This window comes from Ahaetulla prasina, chromosome 2 (genome assembly GCF_028640845.1).
Source record: "Ahaetulla prasina isolate Xishuangbanna chromosome 2, ASM2864084v1, whole genome shotgun sequence".
NCBI classification, from domain to species: Eukaryota; Metazoa; Chordata; class Lepidosauria; order Squamata; family Colubridae; genus Ahaetulla; species Ahaetulla prasina.
Genome location: NC_080540.1, coordinates 102,335,359 through 102,356,235, shown reverse-complemented (window position 1 = coordinate 102,356,235; position 20,877 = coordinate 102,335,359). Strand labels below are relative to the sequence as shown.

Genomic DNA, 20,877 nt, shown 5'->3' with positions numbered 1-20,877 from the left:
AAGCAAGGTTTTGGTTTAATAGGCGAGTTCAGTAGTTGTTTTCACCTACACTTTAGCTTTTGGCTTTCTCTGCCTGTTGTAGACTCCTACTCCATTCTGCTTTGAAGTTCACCTCTCCCAATTTTTCTCCATAGTAGAAGGATCCCTAAATGAATAAAAAGGACATATGCCAAAAGCAAATCTTTATTTATTTATAAAACCCAAGGATGCAATATGTTTGATTAAGCTTTTGTTCCAGCTGGAGAGATAAATAGATGGACCCACAGAGGGATAGAGTGAGTCTGATAAAGAAAAAAAAACCTTGGAAATAGCAGCCATCAAATTTATCTTTTTCCTGGTTTAATTTGAGGTTGCCTAAAGGTAGAAGTTAAAAGGAAGATTGTTCCCTTTGCTTTTAGAATTACATTAACTTCTGAATCGTAACCAAAAATGAATGTTGCCACTCAGGGAGGGTTAATACTTTATTAACTTTGGGAACTGGAAATCTTCAGTAAATTGCAAGGGTTGCATATATAGTGAAGGCCTGTGATGATCACCATCCCATTTATATGTGGCTTGTTCTGTCGTATTAAAAACAGTGTAGACTTACATCAATTCATTTAGTGACAGTCAAAGTTACAACGGCACTGAAAAAAAGTGACTCATGACCAGAGGTGGTATTCAGCAGGTTCTGACCTGTTCTGGAGAACCGGTAGCAGAAATTTTGAGTAGTGTGGAGAACCAGTAAATACCACCTCTGACTGGCCCCGCCCCCATCTATTCTCTGCCTCCCGAGTCCCAACTGATCAGGAAGAACTTGGGATTTTGCAGTAACCTTCCCCTGGAGTAGAGAGGAAATGGAGATTTTTACAGTATCCTTTCCCTGCCACGCCCACCATGACATGCCCACCAAGCCATGCCACACCCACCAAAACACGCCCACAGAACCGGTAGTAAAAAAATTGAATCCCACCATTGCTCATGACCATTTTTCAAACAATTATTGCAGCATCTCCATGATCATGTGACCAAAATTCAGATGTTTGCCAACTGGTTCATATTTATTGAGGATTGCCATGTCCCGGGGTCATGGGATCATCTTTTGCGACCTTCTGATAAGCCAAGTCAATGAGGAAGCCAGATTCACTTAACAATTTAACCATGTTACTAACTTAACAACTTCAGTAATTCAATGAACAACTGTGGTATTAAAGGGGAAAAAGTCACTTAATAACCATCTCGCTTAGCAACAGAAATGTTAGGATCAATTGTGGTCAAGGACTACCTGTATAACAAACAGGTAGTAAGATAAAATCAAAGCCATCAAGTGACTTCTGACTGAACACATTGGAAACAACTGTTCCGGGTTTGATTCCCTACGGCAGAAACAGGGAATGTTTGGCTCCCCGGAATCTGTGGAACGACTCCTGTCGGCCCAGCCAGCACAATCAATACTGAAGAATATTGAATATTGCAACTCAGCAACATCTGAAGCCTCCTATGTGCTCTGCAGGGATATATTTTTAAATCCATCATTTCTTTCATATTAAATGTGAGGTTTCCACGGCCTGCCTGTTTTCTTGGGAAGAAAATGTCCGTGATTATAATTCATGGTTAGCAGGAAAAGTATTGAATAAGTTTAGCTTCTGTATGTACATATGCCCCAAATACTCAAAACTGATTAATACTTGATAAAATGGAGAAACTTATTTGCCTCCTTCTAGCACTTCACAGATTTAATTAATCTTTGGCCTTTGCGCATTCCAAACTTTGTGGTACATTTCAGTGAGCAATGCATACAAAAAGTACAGAATTGAGAGGTGTCTCCAGCCGTAGCTTTTGAATATTTGAAAAATGTTTCCGTCATGATTAATTGGAAGATTTGTACAGTTTGGATACATTAATTAACTACCAATTCTTTTTTATTAATGGCATTCCTACAATTGGAATATGTCTAAAGAAAAGAAATATATATTACATAGGCTCTAGGGATTTAGGGGACTGGAGGCTAAAACATATAAAGAACAGTTGTTGGAATTGGGTATATCTAGTTCAATGATAACAAGGACAGGGGCAATGGTAGGTTTCAAAAAAATTTCTTACCGGTTCTGTGGATGTGGCTTGCTTGGTGAGCGTGGCCTGGTGGTCATGTGACTGAGTGGGTGTGGCCAACATGATGTCACTCACAGAAAAAGGTAGGATTTTTTTTTTAAATTTATACTTATCTACTTATTTTCTGCCCTGGCCTGGCCCTGTCCTCCCTTTGCCAGTCACACACGTTGTCCCATTTCCCTTCCTTCAGTGGCCCTGGACCTACCCTGTTTCCTCCTCTACCACTAACTCTTTCTTCAGGCTGCTTACCCTTCTCCCGTGGTGGCTGGTCCAGAGTACAGAAGGCAACCTGACCTCTGGTAGTTTTTGGCGGCCTCCAGCCAGCCACTGCTGCTGGGAAGCGGCTGGCAAAGAGGTGGTGGCTGGGAAAAAGCAAAAAAGCAAAAGCTCTCAAAGAGGTGGCAGCTGGCTGCAGGCCACCAAAAACTATCGAAGGTCACCAAAAAAGCTGCTGTTGTCGCCGCCCATTCTTTGTGTTGGCCACATTCCGGCTGATACAGCAGGCAATGAGATGTGTCAGTCCAAGCATGACACAGCAGGCAATAGGATGCGACCGCAGCGGCTTTTTTGACGCCCTCCGGTAGTTTTCGACAGCCTGCGGCCAGCAGCCGCAAAGCAGCCCTCAAAGAAGCAGCAGCTGGGAGGCTTTTTCTTTTTCAATGCGACTGCAAGAAGCCTCTTTGCCAACCGCTTCCCGGCAGTCATGTGGATGGGCAGGGCAAGGGAGCGGTGACTGGGCTACCGATTCAGGGGTGTGGCCAGCCAGCGGTCACTAGCAGTTCGGCGACCCAGGCCAAATTACCGCTACCAGTTTTTCCGAACCAGTGCAAACTGGTAGAAACCCACCACTGACTAGGGGCTACATGATAGCAGTGTTCCAGTATCTCAGGGGCTTCCACAAAGAAGAGGGGGTCAACCTATTCTCCAAAATACCTGAAGGTAGGACAAGAAGCAATGGATCGAAACTAATCAAAGAGAGAAACAACCTAGAACTAAGGAGAAATTTCCTGACAATTACAACAATTAATCAGTGGAACAACTTGCCTCCAGAAAACACTGGAAGTTTTTAAGAAGAGATTGGATACCATTTGTCTGAAATAGTATAGGGTTTCCTGCCTGGGCAGGGGGTTGGACTAGAAGACCTCCAAGGTTCCTTCCAAGTCTGTTATTCTGATGTCTATCTGAGCCTGTACATAGAGTATATGCATGCATATACACTCGGTTAGTAGCCACATAGGCTCCATAGAAATATGATTCCTCTCACTGCAATATTCATTTGTTTCAGTTGCAATATTTTAATAGGAGAATGCTCATCCACTTCCCTGTCCTGTGTTCCATTTGTTCAACAATACTAGAGTGGGGAAAAAACCTTCTGAAATTAGTTCAGCCATCCAGTTTGACAATCTCCTCAAACATATTTGATTACCCTATCCGCTGATGTATTGCTTTGCCCCAGCCTAGTCTTACCTACTTTTAATTTTGTTTGTTTCTCGTTTTCAGGGAACTCTGGTCTAACCATTGAACCTGGGAGCTTTTTTTTTTATTGAAAAGTTTTACAAAAAAGTGTTACCCATACATCCCGTCCTCCTCCCACCAACCCTCCCCCTTTCCCCTCCCCCTCCCCCGTTCACCCTTCACCCAATCCCGCCACCCCACCCCCAGACTTCCCAGAGCAATATACAGGGTATAATATCTAAAAATCATAAACTAGAATACACAAACTATCCATTGACTCCCATCCATCCCCTAGAACCTTAACTGGCAATCCTTATGATTTATATTGATATATTGACCATCAATTGTGTTGTAAATGTTGTACCTTGTTGAACGTATCTTTTCTTTTATGTACACCGAGAGCATATGCACCAAGACAAATTCCTTGTGTGTCCAATCACACTTGGCCAATAAATTCTATTCTATTCTATTCTATTCTATTCTATTCTATTCTATTCTATTCTATTCTATTCTATTCTATTCTATTCTATTCCATCCCCTAGAACCTTAACTCCCCTTCTCCATAGTAAAGAAAAAGAAAGAAAAAGGAAAATATACAGTACATTCTATTCATTCATAAGCTATTTAGTAGTTCTTAATCCAATATTTGTTTTAAAAATAGTCGATCCATCTTCTCCTTTCCAATATACATCTTTCTGTGGTAGCGCAATATTGGAAGATGGAACATTTGCTTATCATTGAAGACTGGATGCTAACAGCAGTGAACTTACTGGAGAAGGTGGAAATCTCAGCGTACCAGAAAGACTATCCACGAACCTGGGAGCTTTTGAAAACCATCCTGTTTCTGACAGTCTGAATGACTGTTTGCTTCCAACAGGCAGAATACTAGCCTATGTCCCTAGATAGCTGCGGCAGGCCCTCCAAGAGCAAATGATGCATCATTGCATATGTCAGGCTGAATTAGAAAGCAGGCTCATCACATTACACTCAGAGTTGGAGCTGGCAGCTCCTGTGTCCTAGAGTCACTTGATCTGGGCTGTCATGCTCCCATCTCCATCACTCCAGCCATGGGAAATCTCCCTAGACAACATACGGACAATAATGCTTAGTAATGAAGTTGCTGTGAGGAAATGGTTTCTTGGCACCGGCCGCCACTAGCTGTTCTATTAAGTTGTCCTATGGTGTTATGTAGTTGAAGGCATTATGTATGCTGCTATTTATTTCTGCTGGTGTTAACTCATGTGCTCATTGATTGGTGCAGCAGCTTATTAGTATATATTGAATAATAAGTATAATAAGGAATAAGATAGAGTTATATATCTGTCTTTAGGTGGGGCCCTGGGTGATCCCACTTCTTTTATTATCCTTGTTGGTAGGATATGAATATCATGTGATTTGAGGATGACAAAAAATGGAATCTTTAGTACCTTTCAGATAGATTCCTTAGAAATATTATCTAATGTTAAATAATGAATGAGTGTTTGATCCAAGGTAATTTGATTGGTTATATGATTGATCTGAAGTTTTCTTAATTTCTTTCTTGACAGTATTGGGACAGATATTCTAGTTATATCATTCAGTTAGTTTGCTTGTCAAATTCATATCCTTCCTTTGGACTCATTTATAAAAAAAATATAATGTCTTCATTTTTGTATCAAATGCTGCACCTGAAAATACTACAGAGCACTTCAGTACAATAGAACAGCAATAAGATGTGATGTAAAAAAAAAAGCCAAGTAAAATGCACCAAATAAAGAAAAATATTCATTGATTGGTTTACATAAATCTGCTGAGTATGTATATTTTATCTAATGAAATTAAATTGTCTGGTGCCACATTTAAAAACCAGAGGAAGAAAGTGTGAACATTGAATTGTTGTATGACAGTGCTGATTATGCAACAAACATAGCAGCATAGTGACCATTCAAGGAAGACTGTTGCATGGGAACATGGAAACAGTAATGAAATACTGAAACAAACACACACAGTATACTGTGTGATAATTTCTTTGATAAAAGTACTGATTATATTTGATTAACTCTTTTTGTTTCTTGTCTTTGTTAGGTACCTGTGCTAAGGCCCATGGATTTAATGGTGGAGGCAACTCCCAGAAGAGTCTTTGCAAATGCACATACCTATCACATCAATTCCATTTCTGTAAACAGTGACTATGAAACCTACATGTCAGCAGATGACTTGAGGATAAACTTATGGAACTTTGAAATAACCAATCAAAGTTTTAGTATCCTTTGCTGCATGAGTCTGCCTGGAAATATCATCCAGTTGGAAGAGTCGTGTTTTAAGAAGAAGTACATTGCTCAATACACAAGTTAAATCTTTTCAATGGTTGGTTGTAACGTTCAGTTTACATTTGTTCATTTTCCTGGGCCCCATCTACCTTTATCCTATACACCAACTTTTACTCAAAATTATCATATCTGAGGCCTGTTTAATCTGCAGATTTTGTTCCCTTTTTTATGATTCTTTATGAGTATGATTTAATGCTAAATAGTGACTCAAGAGCGAAAGTGCATTACTGCCATTTAAAAAGTGAAACAAGAAATGTAGGAGGAACCCAGAAAGAGAAAATATATCTTTTCAGAGATTCTTTCTATAATTCTGTTGCTGGAATCCCTGTGACTTTTATTTGAAATGTTTCAGTAACATGCAGTTTTGAAGTTTAATCAAATGCTTACTTTGGTGATGAGCAGATGTTCTCCATGAGATTTGTGTCATGAAGATAAGTTTACGTAAGTATTAACTATTTAAAGGGTCGAGGGTGCTTCTCTCTATTGTTGTTCCATGAGCAAAGCAGCATTTGTTGTAGCATCGATGTGATCATATTCCTCAGAAGTGCCATCCTTTGTCAACAGTCAAGGATGTGTCTTCTCAGTAGGCATGTGCATGCTCAGATGACCTTGGATGGGCACCAAAGCAGCAGCTTCTTTTGGAAGAAGACAGACACTTTGAGAAATAGTGCTTTGATTATGGCAAAGCTGCAGGAGAAGCACTTCTCAAAATGGCTGCTCCATTTTTAAAATTGTCTTTCTTTTAATTAGCCACTGAAGTAGACATTGCAGGAATGAACTGTGTTGTATAAAAGTATTTGCGCCTTAAAAAAAAATCTACAGGCTTTCAAAATTCGGATTTGCCAATATATAGAGCAAAGTTTTTCACCTACTGGTATAAACCAGTGTACTGCAGACCGGAAATTTGTCCCATTGGACATTTTAGGAGCTGCTTCCCCATGCAGCTCAGATGAATTTCATGATCTATTTCCATATTTCTCTTATACATATTTTATTCTATGATCACATAGACAGTAGTTTTGTCTTGAGATAGAGGCAATAATGGTAGGAAATATGCTGCACAAATGTCCCTGCCCAGCTGCCTTCTGCGTTGTAAGTTGGCTACAGTGTAAAATTTGGGCAGGAGTTCTTTTGAGCTCTCCTGTTCAACTAGGCAAAAATCCAAGCTTGCTCTAGGCAGCCTTAATAGTATGACTGGATTTGGAAAGGTGACATTGTAGGCCTTCCTAGCATGCCCTGCATCAACTATAGCCATTTTAAGCGGGTACAAACAAAGCTTTGTATTTAACAAAGATTTATTGACTTCTCCCTTGCCTTAATAGCTACCACACTTTGTGGAGAACAGAACTTCCTTCTCAGTACAGATTAAAATATAGACAGGGTTTTTTTAAATCTGGCATTTGTGTTTGAAGGCATGTGGCTAACAGGTTGGTAGATTTTTGCAAGAAGGAAAGGATAGAGAATTCTGCAATCCTCAAACTCTGATAATAGGAAGAACAGAAGACACAGTTAAACGAACAATCTGGAGGAGTGTAGTAACTCCTTCTCCAAGGCAACGCAATGGAGAGGCTGTTTCTATGCTGTTAGGTGTAGAGAACAGAAACTTTAGACTTCTTTCACTATGGAGGAAGAAACTGTGATCCTTAAATGGAAGAGCTACAAGGGCTCAAGGAAGTGACAGGGAGTATTCTAATAAGGTTCTTTGTAGTATATTCTAATTTTGTACTTGCCATGTGGTACTCCTGCTCTAAATTGAGGTCATCCTGCTCTAAATCAAGATGATCATCCTGTGTATGTTTATTTGAAGGGTATTCTGTTCAAATAGCAATAGCAATAGCACTTAGATTTATATACCACTTCATAGTGCTTTATAGCTCTCTCTAAGCTGTCAACATATTGCCCACAACAATTGTGGGTCCTCATTTTACCATCCTTGGAAGGATGGAAGGCTGAGTCAACCCAAAGCTGGTCAGGATCGAACTCCTGGCAGTCGGCAGAGTTAGCCTGCAGTGCTGCATTCTAAGCACCATGGCTCAAATAAGGAGCATAAAAGAGAGAGAAGAAAGACAGCAACAGAGGATAAAGAGGAATAGCAACAGTGAAAGGCGACTGTTAGAATTTGGGGGAAGGAAATCAGGGAAGAAGCAGGTGGCATTAAGGAAGAGCAAAAGAGGAGAAAAAAGATGCAAAGAGGAGTGTGGGATATGTGATCCTCTTCCATAGTTTATTCCTGCAAGAGAAAGGTATGTCTAGATATGTTTTTCCCTTCCATTTACATGTAAGTGGCCTTGCCTTTCGAGTGTTGCCTTAACAATTAATTCCTTGAGCCTCTTGCACAGCTTTGTTACCAACAACACAGAATATTCTGGTTTAGGTAGCCAAGAATGCACATGTAGCTCAGATGAGTTGCTGGTGCTGTTTTCCAGCTTGGCTGACAACTGTTTAGATTTTGCTTACAGATTAGCATGGGAGAGAAGAGGAGCCATTGTAGGGTGTAATTTAGAAGACAGGTGCCTTTAGAGAAGATGTGGGAAAGAAATATTAATAGGTAGCTTTCACTATGCTCGAGATGTATGACAGGCTGCCAGAAGCCGACATTCAAATGAGATTCTGCCAGTCAAGTTTATAAAGCCATAATAGGAATTATAATAGGACAAAGAACAATAATTCACTTCTATAAAGCATGTCCAAAACATCACGTATTCTTCTAAGTAACACTGCTGTGCAGTAAATGGAAACCGGTTACTGAAGGTGATTGAAAAAAAAGAAAGAAAAACCTTCAGAGCCAGATGTATGCATAAGTGTTTGTGCAATTGTAAGTATTTTTTCTTTCTTTTTTTCCAGCAATGAGATAGAGGCTTGCTGGATAGTATGTCATAGACTTTTCCTCAAAAGACAGAGGTGCTGGAGAGGCCATGAGATAATAGCAGTGGTAAAGAGAAGCAGAATGAATCATCATACATTTTCCCATAAGGGTCTGATCGTTTGCCGATATGGTATACTAGCTTAATCCAGACGTTGGATGCTGCACTTCATATCTCTCAACCTGTAGTTTAATCTCACACACTTCCTTAGACTATTTTTACACAAAGCAAGCTGTGGTAGACCCAAAATCATTCCTGACTTCAGATAGCCGGAAGCACTAGAAGAGGTGTACAATATTTTGATAGTGGAGGGCTATCCTTTCTAAAGAAAGCCAGCACTGTGCGGTAGTTAAACGTTCTGGATGATGGAGGTACGAGTTCCAGTCCATTTTCAGCCTTGGAAGCTCCCTGGCTAACTTTCACTGGTTCTTAGAAAGATTGTAGGAAAACTTGGGAGGAGAGAATGCTCTGGATACTGCCTTCATCTTCTGAGGGGAAAGACAAGATATAAATCTATTCATCATTTTGTCTGCCAAGGGATGCAATGGGTTGCCTTGTCTGGCAGAAGAGAAATGGTGGGTCAGCATTGACTCATAGGGTTCAGTTTATACGTATTAATTTATAGCCTTAGTTTTTTGTTTATTGCATTACATCACTTTGTCCTTGACAGTTAATCTGCCTTTTTATCACGGGTTGGTTACCTTTTGCAAATTTAATTCCATAGGATGTAGGAATCTATTCTTCCAAAGATTATAACAACCTCATCTTTATCAAACTGATCTATCCTAAAAGAAAAAGGTTCTCCTGCTTTATTGATAAATCATAGCTAGAATTTAACAGTTTGTGATGAAACTGACTAATATCTGAAGTGGCTGCTTGATTTTTAGTAGTGTGTTTATGGGGTCCTGCTTGTTTACTATCCATTGCCACTCATTTCTTCTTGGAAGAATAAAAGACGTGTAAGGGGTATTGCATAGGATCTTGCCAGAGTTAAGTCTTTTTAGGATTAGCAAAAATAACATTTCAAATACTTGCCATGTGTATAATACAAGCTGTAAAAGCCCTAGATTCTTTAAAAGATCTAATTTTTAAATAAGGATTATGCAGATACCTCAATGTTCTGTCAAGATTGTTAAAGCTGTGTTTGTTTGAACTGTGAAATATAAGCCCCATTAAATGGCTTGAGTGGGAAAACTGGTTTAGCCAATTATATTCAAGGTTTAAGGAAGTATGAAATGTAATTTAACTTTAGCCATGGCTTGTATCAAAAGAGGCATAAATTCTCCTTCCTGTCTCTCTTTTTTCTTCCACCAAGAAAGTTGCTATCAGTTGAGAACTACGTCACATTGCAGATAGTAATTGCTTTGCAGGGACTTTTTTGAGACTATTTGGTAAACACTGAAATGAAATGTTGGCATATTTAAGAAAGTTCTTCTGTTCAATGCATAACATTCTATTGTCCTAGAACAGTTAGCTGCCTTTTAGTCACAGATTGCCTTCTGCAAATTTAATTCCATACAGAGCCTGTTGAACTTGTTCTTCCAAAGATTGTAATAAGCCCATCTTTATCCAATTTATATCCTGCAATCCCAGATATCTATCCTCCCACAACGTCTTTTATGGAGTTTCTAAAGTTCCTTCTCCAAAATTTCTGGCTAAATTTTTGTTTTTAATCTGCCACAAAGAAAAAGTCCTGAATCACCAAACGTATCTGAAACCAAATTTAGTTTTTGTCCTAAACCTACCACATTTCTAAGCGATACTCAAAATCAAACAGGCCTTCACCTGTCTGGAAACTCCTACTAGAACAGACAATTCAGCAAAGCCAGTTGTACTTTTGGAGTATAATTAATTTCTGATAAATGCCTAAATATCTAATGGAGGCAACAAAACCTAGAGATTAATCAAATCTCCATAAAGCCGGAGACATTATAAACTGTGCAAGTCTTCCCTGGATATATACTTTTTACAAGCTTTCTTTTAAATGGCTTTGTCACCTTGTGGGTCTTTTTATAATCTTTATTACATTGCTTCAGAGGTGTAGATGTGCTCAAAGACACTTGGAACTTGTCAGACTCTCTAAACTAAATATTTAATATTAATATTTATTTTAAATTAAAATAATTGTACAGGTAGTACTTAGTTAACAACCATAATTGGGACTGGAAACTTCCTCACTAAACAATGCAGCTGTAAAATGAAAAAATCACATGATCACATTAACTTACGATGGCAGTTCCAGTTACGGTCATTAAATGAGTCATGCATGGTCATTAAACGTGATGTCACATGATTGCGATTTCCTGTGGTTTCCAACCAGCAAAGTCAATGGAGAAGCCAGCAGGAAGTTGAAAATTACGGTCGTAATAAGTCTTTCCTTCGTGGACAGCTGACTTTATTCAAATTTCTTTCTCGTATCGAAATGAAACTCAATGGCATTTGATTGGATGAGGGAAAAAGTGCATTTCCTAAGCACTGTTTATCATAGGAGATTCCCCTCTGCCAGAAGGCTCACTATGGAGAGAAAGAAAAGAGCTGATGAATTGAAAAAGAGCTGAGATGGGAAGCAGAAAGAGAGAGAGAAAGTCTTGAATTGCCAGCGACCATAATATACGTTCATTGTCAGAGTAGTGTGCCATGTGATTCCACTCTGCTGCATTCAAGGAATTCAAAGCCTTCTAATGTTCTTTGAAGGCTTTCGCAAGCTTTCTCAAGAGATTCTGACTCCATGGTTGATATGACCAGCAACCTCTCACACTTCCTAGCCTGCATGCCTTGTGGGTTTGAAACTACCATTGTTTTTCCTGGTGGTGTCCCCCCCCCCCACCAGATATCATGGTCACACTGATCTGGTACACAGCCCGAGTGAACCGGGCAAGCATCATAATTGTGCATCAGTTGCCAAGTGCCCAAATTGCAATCGCACAACTGCGGACACTGGAACAGCCTCAGATACAAAGAGTGTCTCCTGATTCAGCACCATTGTAACTTCAAAGGGTCACTACCTATAAATTAAAAACCAAATAAGAAATTGACACATTGCAAAGCAAAATACCAACTCTTTATTTTCAAGAGTTGCATAAATGCCCTTACGTTCTTTTGAGGCTTCTTAAAATACAATTAATTGATTAATTTGTTATAAATGTTGGCAACTGCAGTCTGATGCCTATCTGTTCAGCAAAAGGCAGAGGTATGCAAAGATAATAGGAAACATTTTGCAGGAGGCTAGGGTACAAGAAGAGATAGCGGCAGGGGTGGGCTTCTCGGGGTTCACGGGTTCGGGAGAACCTCTAGCTAAGATTCTGTGCAGTTCAGAGAACCCCCCAAATCCCATTCCTGGCTGGCCCTCCCACCCCTCCCAGGAGTCCCCACACTGCCCATTTTAGATGCAGGTAAGTGCAGAGTGTGTACGGAGGCTCTGGGAAGGCAAACAACAGGCTTACCGGAAGTTCAGGAAGGCTGGAAATGGCCTTCAGAGGGCCACCGGAGCCTCCGTTTTCACCCTCCCAGAAGCTTTAGAAAGCCTCCGGAGCCTGGGGAGGGCAAAAAGCCCCCCCCCCCGCTGTGGTGCAGGAGACTGACTAGGCCACACCCACCATGGCCATGCCCACCCAGCAACCGGGCAGAGAACCCTTTGCTGAAAATTTTGAAGCCCATAATTTTGATTAATGAGTACTTTCTAACTGTTGATGTTCCTTTAGGCAGTGATTTTGTATGTAAGTGAGCACATCAGCTCACAGTATCAGTTCTGCAAGGGAGCCCATAACGTGCTTTCAAATTTCCAATATGTCCATAGTTCACAAATATTGAAGAACCCTGAAGTTGGTGTTCTGCAAAAGCTAGAGGTGCTTGCAAAAATTGTGTGAGGGACACTCCTCTGAATTATATAACTGCACCCCATATTTCACTTTGGGTTCACCTTTTATTGGCTTCAAATAGTATTCAAAATGTCACAGTTCGAACCAGCCTCTTTTGTGTTTGAAACATCCTGAGCATGAACTAACTGTTTTGAGTGAGAAATGTGCTGTTTCAAGCAAGTAGACTATGTTTCAGACCTTGAACGTTTTTTGAAACCTCTGTTTTAAACACACAATCATTTCCCAATGTGCTCAAGATAATCTCAAGCTTTAAGACGGCCATTTTGAAATCAAAATGGCCAGCTTAAAGTGTTTTGGATTCAAGTCTGTTTGAATCAAAATACTATTAGTCTCAAAGAAGAATTGCTTCTTAATAATCCAATGCTAATTTCCAATCCAAAACCATTTTTCGGATTGTAACAATAAAAGTAACATTTTTAAAGGATCAAAATCTGATAACCTAAGTCTTGCTCTACTTAAATAGCAATGAAAGAGACTAAGTATCAAACTAAGGATAAAAGTCATTTCTTTGCTCTAGCCTCATATTATGATTATCTCAGATATTCATCTATATAGGAAGAAAGATGCCACTATCTCCCCAATGCAAAACTGCTCATTTGCATATTTGGAATTAGCAGAAAAGAACTGTGGTCCTTGAGATACAGGTGGTCCTCAACTTACAATAGTTCATTTAGTGACCATTCAAAATTACAATGGCACTGGAAAGTGACTTATAACTATTTTTCACAGTTGCAGCATCCCCATAATCAAACAATCAAAATTCAGATGCTTGGCAACAGGTTCATATTTATGACCGTTGCTATGTCCCAAGATCATGCAATCAGTTTTTGTAACCTCCTGACAAGCAAAGTCAATGAGGAAACCGGATTCACTTAACAATCCAGTTACTAACATACCAACTGCAATGATTCACTTAACAACTGTGGCAGAAAAGGTCATAAAATGGGGCAAAATTCACTTAACAAATGTCTCATTTAACAACAGAAATTTTGGGCTCAATTGTGATCGAGAGCCAAAGACTATCTGTATGTAATAACAAATTCCTAGGGAGAGAGATGGTGATGTTCCACATTTACCTAAAAGTCAATATGATATTGGCTGTTTTGCTTGAATTTCTGTCTGTACTCATCATATAGTGAACAGGAAGGAAATTTTAAAGAACAAAATTCTGCATTCAGAGGCAAGAAAGTGAATCCTCTCTCCTCCAAAGCTGACAGTTGTTTTCCCAGCGAGCACTTCCACTAATGCAGTGTTTCTTAAACTTGGCAACTTTAAGATGTGTGAACTTCAACCCCCAGAATTCTTCAGCCAGCATTCTAGAAGTTGTAGAATTCTGGGAATTGAAGTCCACATGACTTAAAGTTGCTAATTTTGAAAAGCCCTGCAACAATGGAATCCTGCAGTGGAAAGTTTGGGAGATAGATATTTTAGCAAATTATTTGTCTTCCCCATGTGCCATTTTGGTTCTCATAGTTGGATCCCTTTGTTTTAAACCAGAGGTATACTTTAAAGGTACAGCAGTGCCACTACCACTACATGCAATTTGAGTTTTGATACCATACAACACACAGTCTATTCCCTAATCACTGCAACACTATTTTGAAGTTAATTGTGTGAATGTCTTGATTCCAGTCAGCCTCAAAATGAAGGAAAGGTTTTAGATTTACATTATTTATTTATTTATTTATTTATAATCCAATTTCTATACCGCCCTTCTCCCGAAGGACTCAGGGCGGTTTACAGCCGTATTAAAAACACAAAAGTACACATAATATAAATAACAAATTTAAAACACATTTAAAACGAATATTTAATTGGCCAATTTACTAAAACGGTCAAAACCGACATAAAACCCTTTAAAATTTAAAAACTATAATTAAAATGCATTTAGGCTAGTCCCGCACGATTAAATAATAAAGTTTTCAATTCCCGCTTCAAGGTTCGGAGGTCGGGGAGTTGGCGTAACCCCGGAGGTAACTCGTTCCAAAGGGCCGGCACTGCCACAGAGAAGGCTCTCCCTCTGGGGGCCGCCAACTGACATTGTTTGGTCGACGGCACCCTGAGCAGGCCCACTCTGTGGGAGCGCACAGGTCGTTGGGAGGCTATCGGTGGCAGAAGGCGGTCTCGTAGATACCCCGGTCCTAAGCCATAGCATTAGCCATCTACTTGACCAGTAAAAGGGTAATAGTGGTGTCACTTGATAATGATGGAAACAAAGTTAGGAGGGGTTCAGCCCAGCCAGAGCTGCAGATTACCATAGTTGTCAAGCTTCACAAAAGCCAAGTTCCAGACAGTTAACGAAGAGGAACATGGAAGAACTGCTGCCAGTCTGAAGAAAAAGATTGGGACAAAAGAAGACTGCTAGTTGTCCCAGTCTTTCTTCTTTCAATCAGCATTTATTTTCTTCCAGCGCTCATTCACTCCATTGCTCCTTGGTCTACTGATTTTCCTTTCCCTTCAGTTATATTGCAGTTGGCACTAAGCAAAACCTCACTATTTATGACAATAGAAAACAGATGCGCTTTAGTTGATCCTAATTTCAGATAAACTGCTGCAGAGGGAGAACAAAGCTAATTCAGCTCTTCAGCTATACCAGTGATAGTCAACCTGGTCCCTACCACCCACTAGTGGGCGTTCCAGCTTTCATGGTGGGCCTTAGGGGTTTTGTCCGATACTGAAGTACTTTCCTTTTTTTTAATTTAATTGACTTTTTAAAAAATTTACATAGCATTATTTAAAAACATTTTCATTAGTTTTTCATGAAATTCCCCGTGACAATTTAAATTTCTGAAAATATACTATTTGTATCACCCGCGCATAAGTTTAGTTCATATTACATAAGTGAAACTAAATGGCGCTATAGTGCGACCACAAACAAAAGAGCCCCGTCCCAGAATAGCTCACGCATCTCCCCCCACACCACGCAACTGTAACAGAGAAGGAGAATTGGTAGCCAGCGCCCCCCCCAAACCCAATCCACAGTGCGCGAGAGGCATGCGCAGGCGAAGATACATGGCACATTACCGGTGGGTGGTTAGAAAATTTTACTACTTAACAGAGATACAAAAGTGGGCGGTAGGTATAAAAAGGTTGACTACCCCTGAGCTATACGAACATAATGTGAACATATAATGTGAAGTAGTGGTTTCTGGTGCAAAGTTATAGGTGGAGACGCCATCATACTTCTTTCAGTGGCATATTCCTCGGTTTGTGCCTCAAATATTTACATGCCTGTGTAGAATCCCACAAGACTAGGAAGAAATATATTGAAATTTGCACTGTACCAATGCAAGACAGTTGGACAGGCTACCTACTCTGACTGCCAGCAGCTCTCCAGAGTTTCAGACAAAGAGTTTTTCCTACTTCTGTTTAGATGTACTCGAGTTTAGCATTGGACTCTTGTGTATGCTCTGTAACTGAGTTATAGTTCTTCCTTCTAGGCATGTCAGTGCTGTATCTGTGCATATGTATGCTCACTGGTGATAGTAATATATTTTGGTTGCCAAACACTAATCCAGTTAGTTCACTGAAGTCAGTCAATTTTAACATTTCAGTCTCAAGACATTTTGTATCTAGAAAACTTTATATTTCATTCTGTTTAGGGAAATCTAAGTGCCCCAGGTTACAGAAGCAATAGAGTGAATTAATGACGCCATTTACTATCGCTTAGAGACCCCGGCTCAAATTCTACTTAATTTGTAAATTAAATATATGTCAGAAAAATGTACATCTTAATTCAGATTTAATGCATATCACACCATCTCTGTGTTCTTGGGTACAATTTATTGCAGACATTCCGACTATATCAGCTTTGTAATGATTCGTAATAATAATGCTTTCTGTCATTTTGAATTGACAGCAGCATTATTCCTTTGATTTAAATCCTCTAATAAACCAAGTCTTGTACTCCTATGCATGTCAGAAGTAAACTCCACTGTGGTCAGAAGAAGTTATTCCCATATAAGAAGATAGCAACCTAAAAAAGGTAGGTATTGTCCCCAACAATCTGGGTCCTCATTTTACTGACCTCAGAAGGAAGGAAGGCTGAGTCAACCTTGAGCCTGGTGAGATTCAAACTGCCAAATTGCAGGCAATCAGCACAATAGCCTGCAGTTCTGCACTATAACCACTGCGCCACTGTGGCTCTTAGTCATTGTATTACAATTATTTGATTACAATTGTTCTTAGACTATCAGCACCCTTTAAGCATCTTTAAAACAAATCTAGACAAATAAACATTCAGAAAGAGCTGTGATTTCCTAATGTGATGCCAATTTGTGGCCCTTGCTTCCTGCAGGAGAATGGGCACCAATCACTGAAGTGAGACTATCACTGAAATATTTTACAAGACTAGATGTCAGTTGTCAGTCCATGGCCTACTTATCCATGCTATTAACTAGTCCATCTATCAGTCTCTTGTTTGGTAGAAACAACTTGAAACATGACCATTATCTTCTGTATGAAATATTCCTTAAACATTCAAAAGAACTTTTTGCCTGCAATCTGACTAACCATAAAAAGATTCTATTATATTTATGTACTGGTTTAATTTTTCCTGTCGAGTCTGAAATTCATCATTCTAATATTTTAATATTAAATATTAATATTAAATACTAATTAAAAATAAGTATATAGTTTTTTAATCTCATAATATCATTACTTTCATACTATTGAATATTGTTGAGCAGAAATGGTAGGTGTATCAGCCATAAATTTGGCTAGTTCCTCTTTAAACACATCCAAATTGATGACCATTATAAATCCCATACCCCAATACAGTTGTGTTCAGTTTAAAGAAATGCTGTTGTTTTTTTTCAATCAGCCATTGTTCAGTATTATTGGATTATTCCAGATTCTAACTAAGTGTACAGAGGGGAAGAAAATTGCCCTATACACTTTTTGCTCCCTGAATAATTTTATAAATTGAAATTGTCACAGCCTTAATTTATTATAGATTGTATTTCCTCAACCAACAAATAATCTTCCCTTCTTGCTCCATTTGCAGCTTTTTAAATATAACAGAACCATAAACATTACAGATAGTCCTTGTTTAGCAACCAGCATTGGGGCTGGCAATTCAGATGTTAAGCAAAGTGGTCACTAAGTGAAACATCACAATTTCATAATCTTTTTACAGACTGCAAAGATTAAAAATGTAAGACTGGTTGCAAAGTTACTTTTTCATTAACATAATGGCAAGCAGTGGCTAAACAAGACAGTTGCTAAAGGAGGACTGCTTTTATTACTATGTAGCTGCACTATCACAAGTCTATGCAAATTTGTTTCTCTGCCAGCAATTGGAAAAATGCAGTTACTGCTCCCTTATAGAAAGGGAACGATAGCAAAAGTAAATAGGAAAACTCTAAGATTACTTTGTACGTGAGCCTGAGAAGGTGTTAGAACTGTGGTTGACAGGTTGACAGTGACCAAAATTTGGGAAATACAGTGTGTCTTTCTGTTGGCTGGAGTAATGCAGAACATACTTCTGTTCATCAGCAGATAACTGAAAAGTCAATAAATATGAGAAAGTTCATTTTACATTTATTGATTCTGAGACAGCGCATGATAAAGTAAATAGGCTTAAAAATGTTTTGCATTAGTACAGATGGGTAAGTTGGTGGCTGAATATAATACGAGTCACAAATGATAGAAACAAAGCAAGTGTCAGAATAAGTGGGAAATTTAATGAACGGTTCAACACTGAGCTGGGACTAACATGTATACTTAATACCCTCTTATTTATTTAATGTGTTTTTGGATAGCTATAAGGAATCTTACGATATTAGAAGTGTACTGATTACATTATATTTATGAACACTTTAGCATGCAGGTGATGCCATGTTCTTGGCTGAGAAGCTGAATGATTTGCAATGAATGTTAGAGAAAATGAATGATACCATGAGGAGTGGCAATATGAAAATTAAAGTAGCAAAGTTGGGTTTGACAAGGAAAATGGAATGAGGAATTGCAAGTTATACATACATAATGAAAAGTTAGAACAAGTATATGACCTTGTGTAGCTTGGTAGAATGATTACTAAAGATGCAAATATTATCAAGTAATTTTAAGATGCATAAATGCTGGGAGAAAGTAGTTGGTAATACATTGTCTTCTGTGAGGAATTAATATTTGCCAAAAGAAGCCAAAAACCCTGCACAGGTAGTCCTCGACGTACGACCACAATTGAGGCCAAAATTTCTGTTGCTAAGTGAAATATTTGTTAAATGAGTTTTGCCCCATTTTATGACTCATTCTTGCCACAGTTGTTAAGAAGCAAGTTGGTAAGTTGGTAACATGGTTGTTAAGTGAATTTGGCTTCCTCGTTGACTTGGCTTATCAGAAGGTTGCAAAACGTGACCTTCGGACACTGCAACCGTCATAAATATGAACCAGTTGCCAAGCATCTCAGTTTTGATCACATGACTACAGGGATACTGCAGCAGTCATAAGTGCCCTTTAACTTGGAACGGTCACTAAATGAACTGTTGTAAGTTGAAGACTATCTGTATTATAAGCAAAGTTTCTGGCCCATTTTGCTGTATGGAAGGGAAACTGGAGTATATGGGTAGCAGCATAAAAAATAATATCGAAGGAATGGTGTACATAAGATGTGTATGTGGAAAATATGGATTGAATACAAAAGAGAGTAATAATACTAAAATACTACATTAGGGTGGTTTGATCATCTAAAGCAGGAGTGTCAAACTCAATTTCAGTGAGGGTTGTGTTTGACCTCAGGGGGCTGGGGTGGCATGGCCAGCTTGACATCATTTGTGTCGGGGGCGCCTGTGGTGGCCCAAGCGCTCTGCCAGCAAAAACAGGCTCCTGAGTTCCATTTTCGGCTGCAATGGCCTCCTGCAACCCTCTGCCAGCGAAAACGGAGCTCGGGGCCGTCCCAAGCTCCATCTTCACTGGCAGAGTCACCACAGGCCGGTCCTTCACTGTTCCCAGGGTGGCCCCGTGGGCCATATCTAAGCACTCCGCGGGCTGGATCCGGTCCTCAGACCTTGAGTTTGACACCCCTGATCTAGATCTGTTTCTCAACCTTTTTTTCACTGCGGACCCCTTTAAATGACTTTTGTGACCATGGACCACAGCCACTAACAAAACACAAGATTTAAATCATAACTTTTTTTCAAGCCTTCGCGGATCCCATGTGAGGGCACCGAGGACTCTCAGGGATCCATAGACCACAGATTGAAAACCACTGATCTAGAATATGAATGAGAATCAAATAACCAAACAAAAAGAAACAAAGAGGTTGGGAAATGGAAAAAAAAAAGCCCTATCTAATTGGAATTGATAACTAAAAGAGAGAGAAGTTTAATGAGGGATCCTTCTCTAGAGAAGTTTAAGCAACAAAAGTGTATGAAGTAGTATGGAAGCAAGAAAATGTACATAAATAAAAATGTGGAGAAGTATAATGAATTGTGCTGGTGTAAATCAGATTGAAACATATTTTCTTTCTTTACCTCTTGTTTTTAATTTTTTGGGTTCCTTCTTAGAGTCCATTTTACAGATATTGGTAAGAAGATTAATCATTTCAAATCTGAGTACTTTAAAGTGGGTACCATTCAGATAGGGTGTACGATAAACTTAAATTTTATCACCAAAAAAATCTAGGACATGTAAAGGCAGCTGTTCATTGTGGTTGGTCTCACGCTGGGGACATGACCAGCCAACTGAACCTCCTTATCTGTCTCAAACAGAATTTTCATTTGTGAGTGGATAAGAAGGAAGTTATGGTCACCTATTCAATTTCCCCATCATATAGCATTAAAGAAAGTAATCTTCACACACAGACACCTTTTCTCAATAATCTCTAAGGGAATGGGATGTTCTCAGTCTCCCATTCACTCCTTTTAACAGCAGGAACTTAATTTATTTTCCACATGGGGCAAAGTGAGTCTCAGTGCTTTTCTCTCTCCTCTCTGCTCTCTCTAAACTTAAGATTTCAAAAAGCCAATACACTTACCTCATGCTGGGTTTTTACTACTATAGTGTGAAAGCTTAACCCTAGTAGCCACTATGTTAAAAACGTGACTGAGGGCAATAGTATTTGCACTAATCTGGGATTTCAAAAATACCAAAATATGTACAAGATCATGAATCCTACAGTGTTTTGGCTTGTGACAGTCTTGGACCCAAAACAGTGGGGGAAGTTCTCTCAGCCGGAATGATTAATATTGGAAATGCTATGAATCTTTGTCTTTTGGGTGGCTTTATTTTGTCTAAAGGAAGAAAAACAAATTACAATTCCTCCCTCTTAGACCAAAGGGA

General features: G+C 39.2%; 1 protein-coding gene across 2 annotated transcripts in view; it reads left to right on the top strand.

The window, feature by feature from the left end:
* The window catches only part of PPP2R2B (protein phosphatase 2 regulatory subunit Bbeta), a 313,160-nt gene that overhangs the window by 257,990 nt on the left and 34,293 nt on the right, over positions 1-20,877 (top strand). For both annotated transcript variants that reach the window (XM_058170956.1, XM_058170957.1), the window contains one exon: positions 5,611-5,788. In XM_058170956.1, coding sequence (XP_058026939.1) covers positions 5,611-5,788 — 178 coding nt within the window. The remainder of the gene's footprint in view (positions 1-5,610; positions 5,789-20,877) is intronic.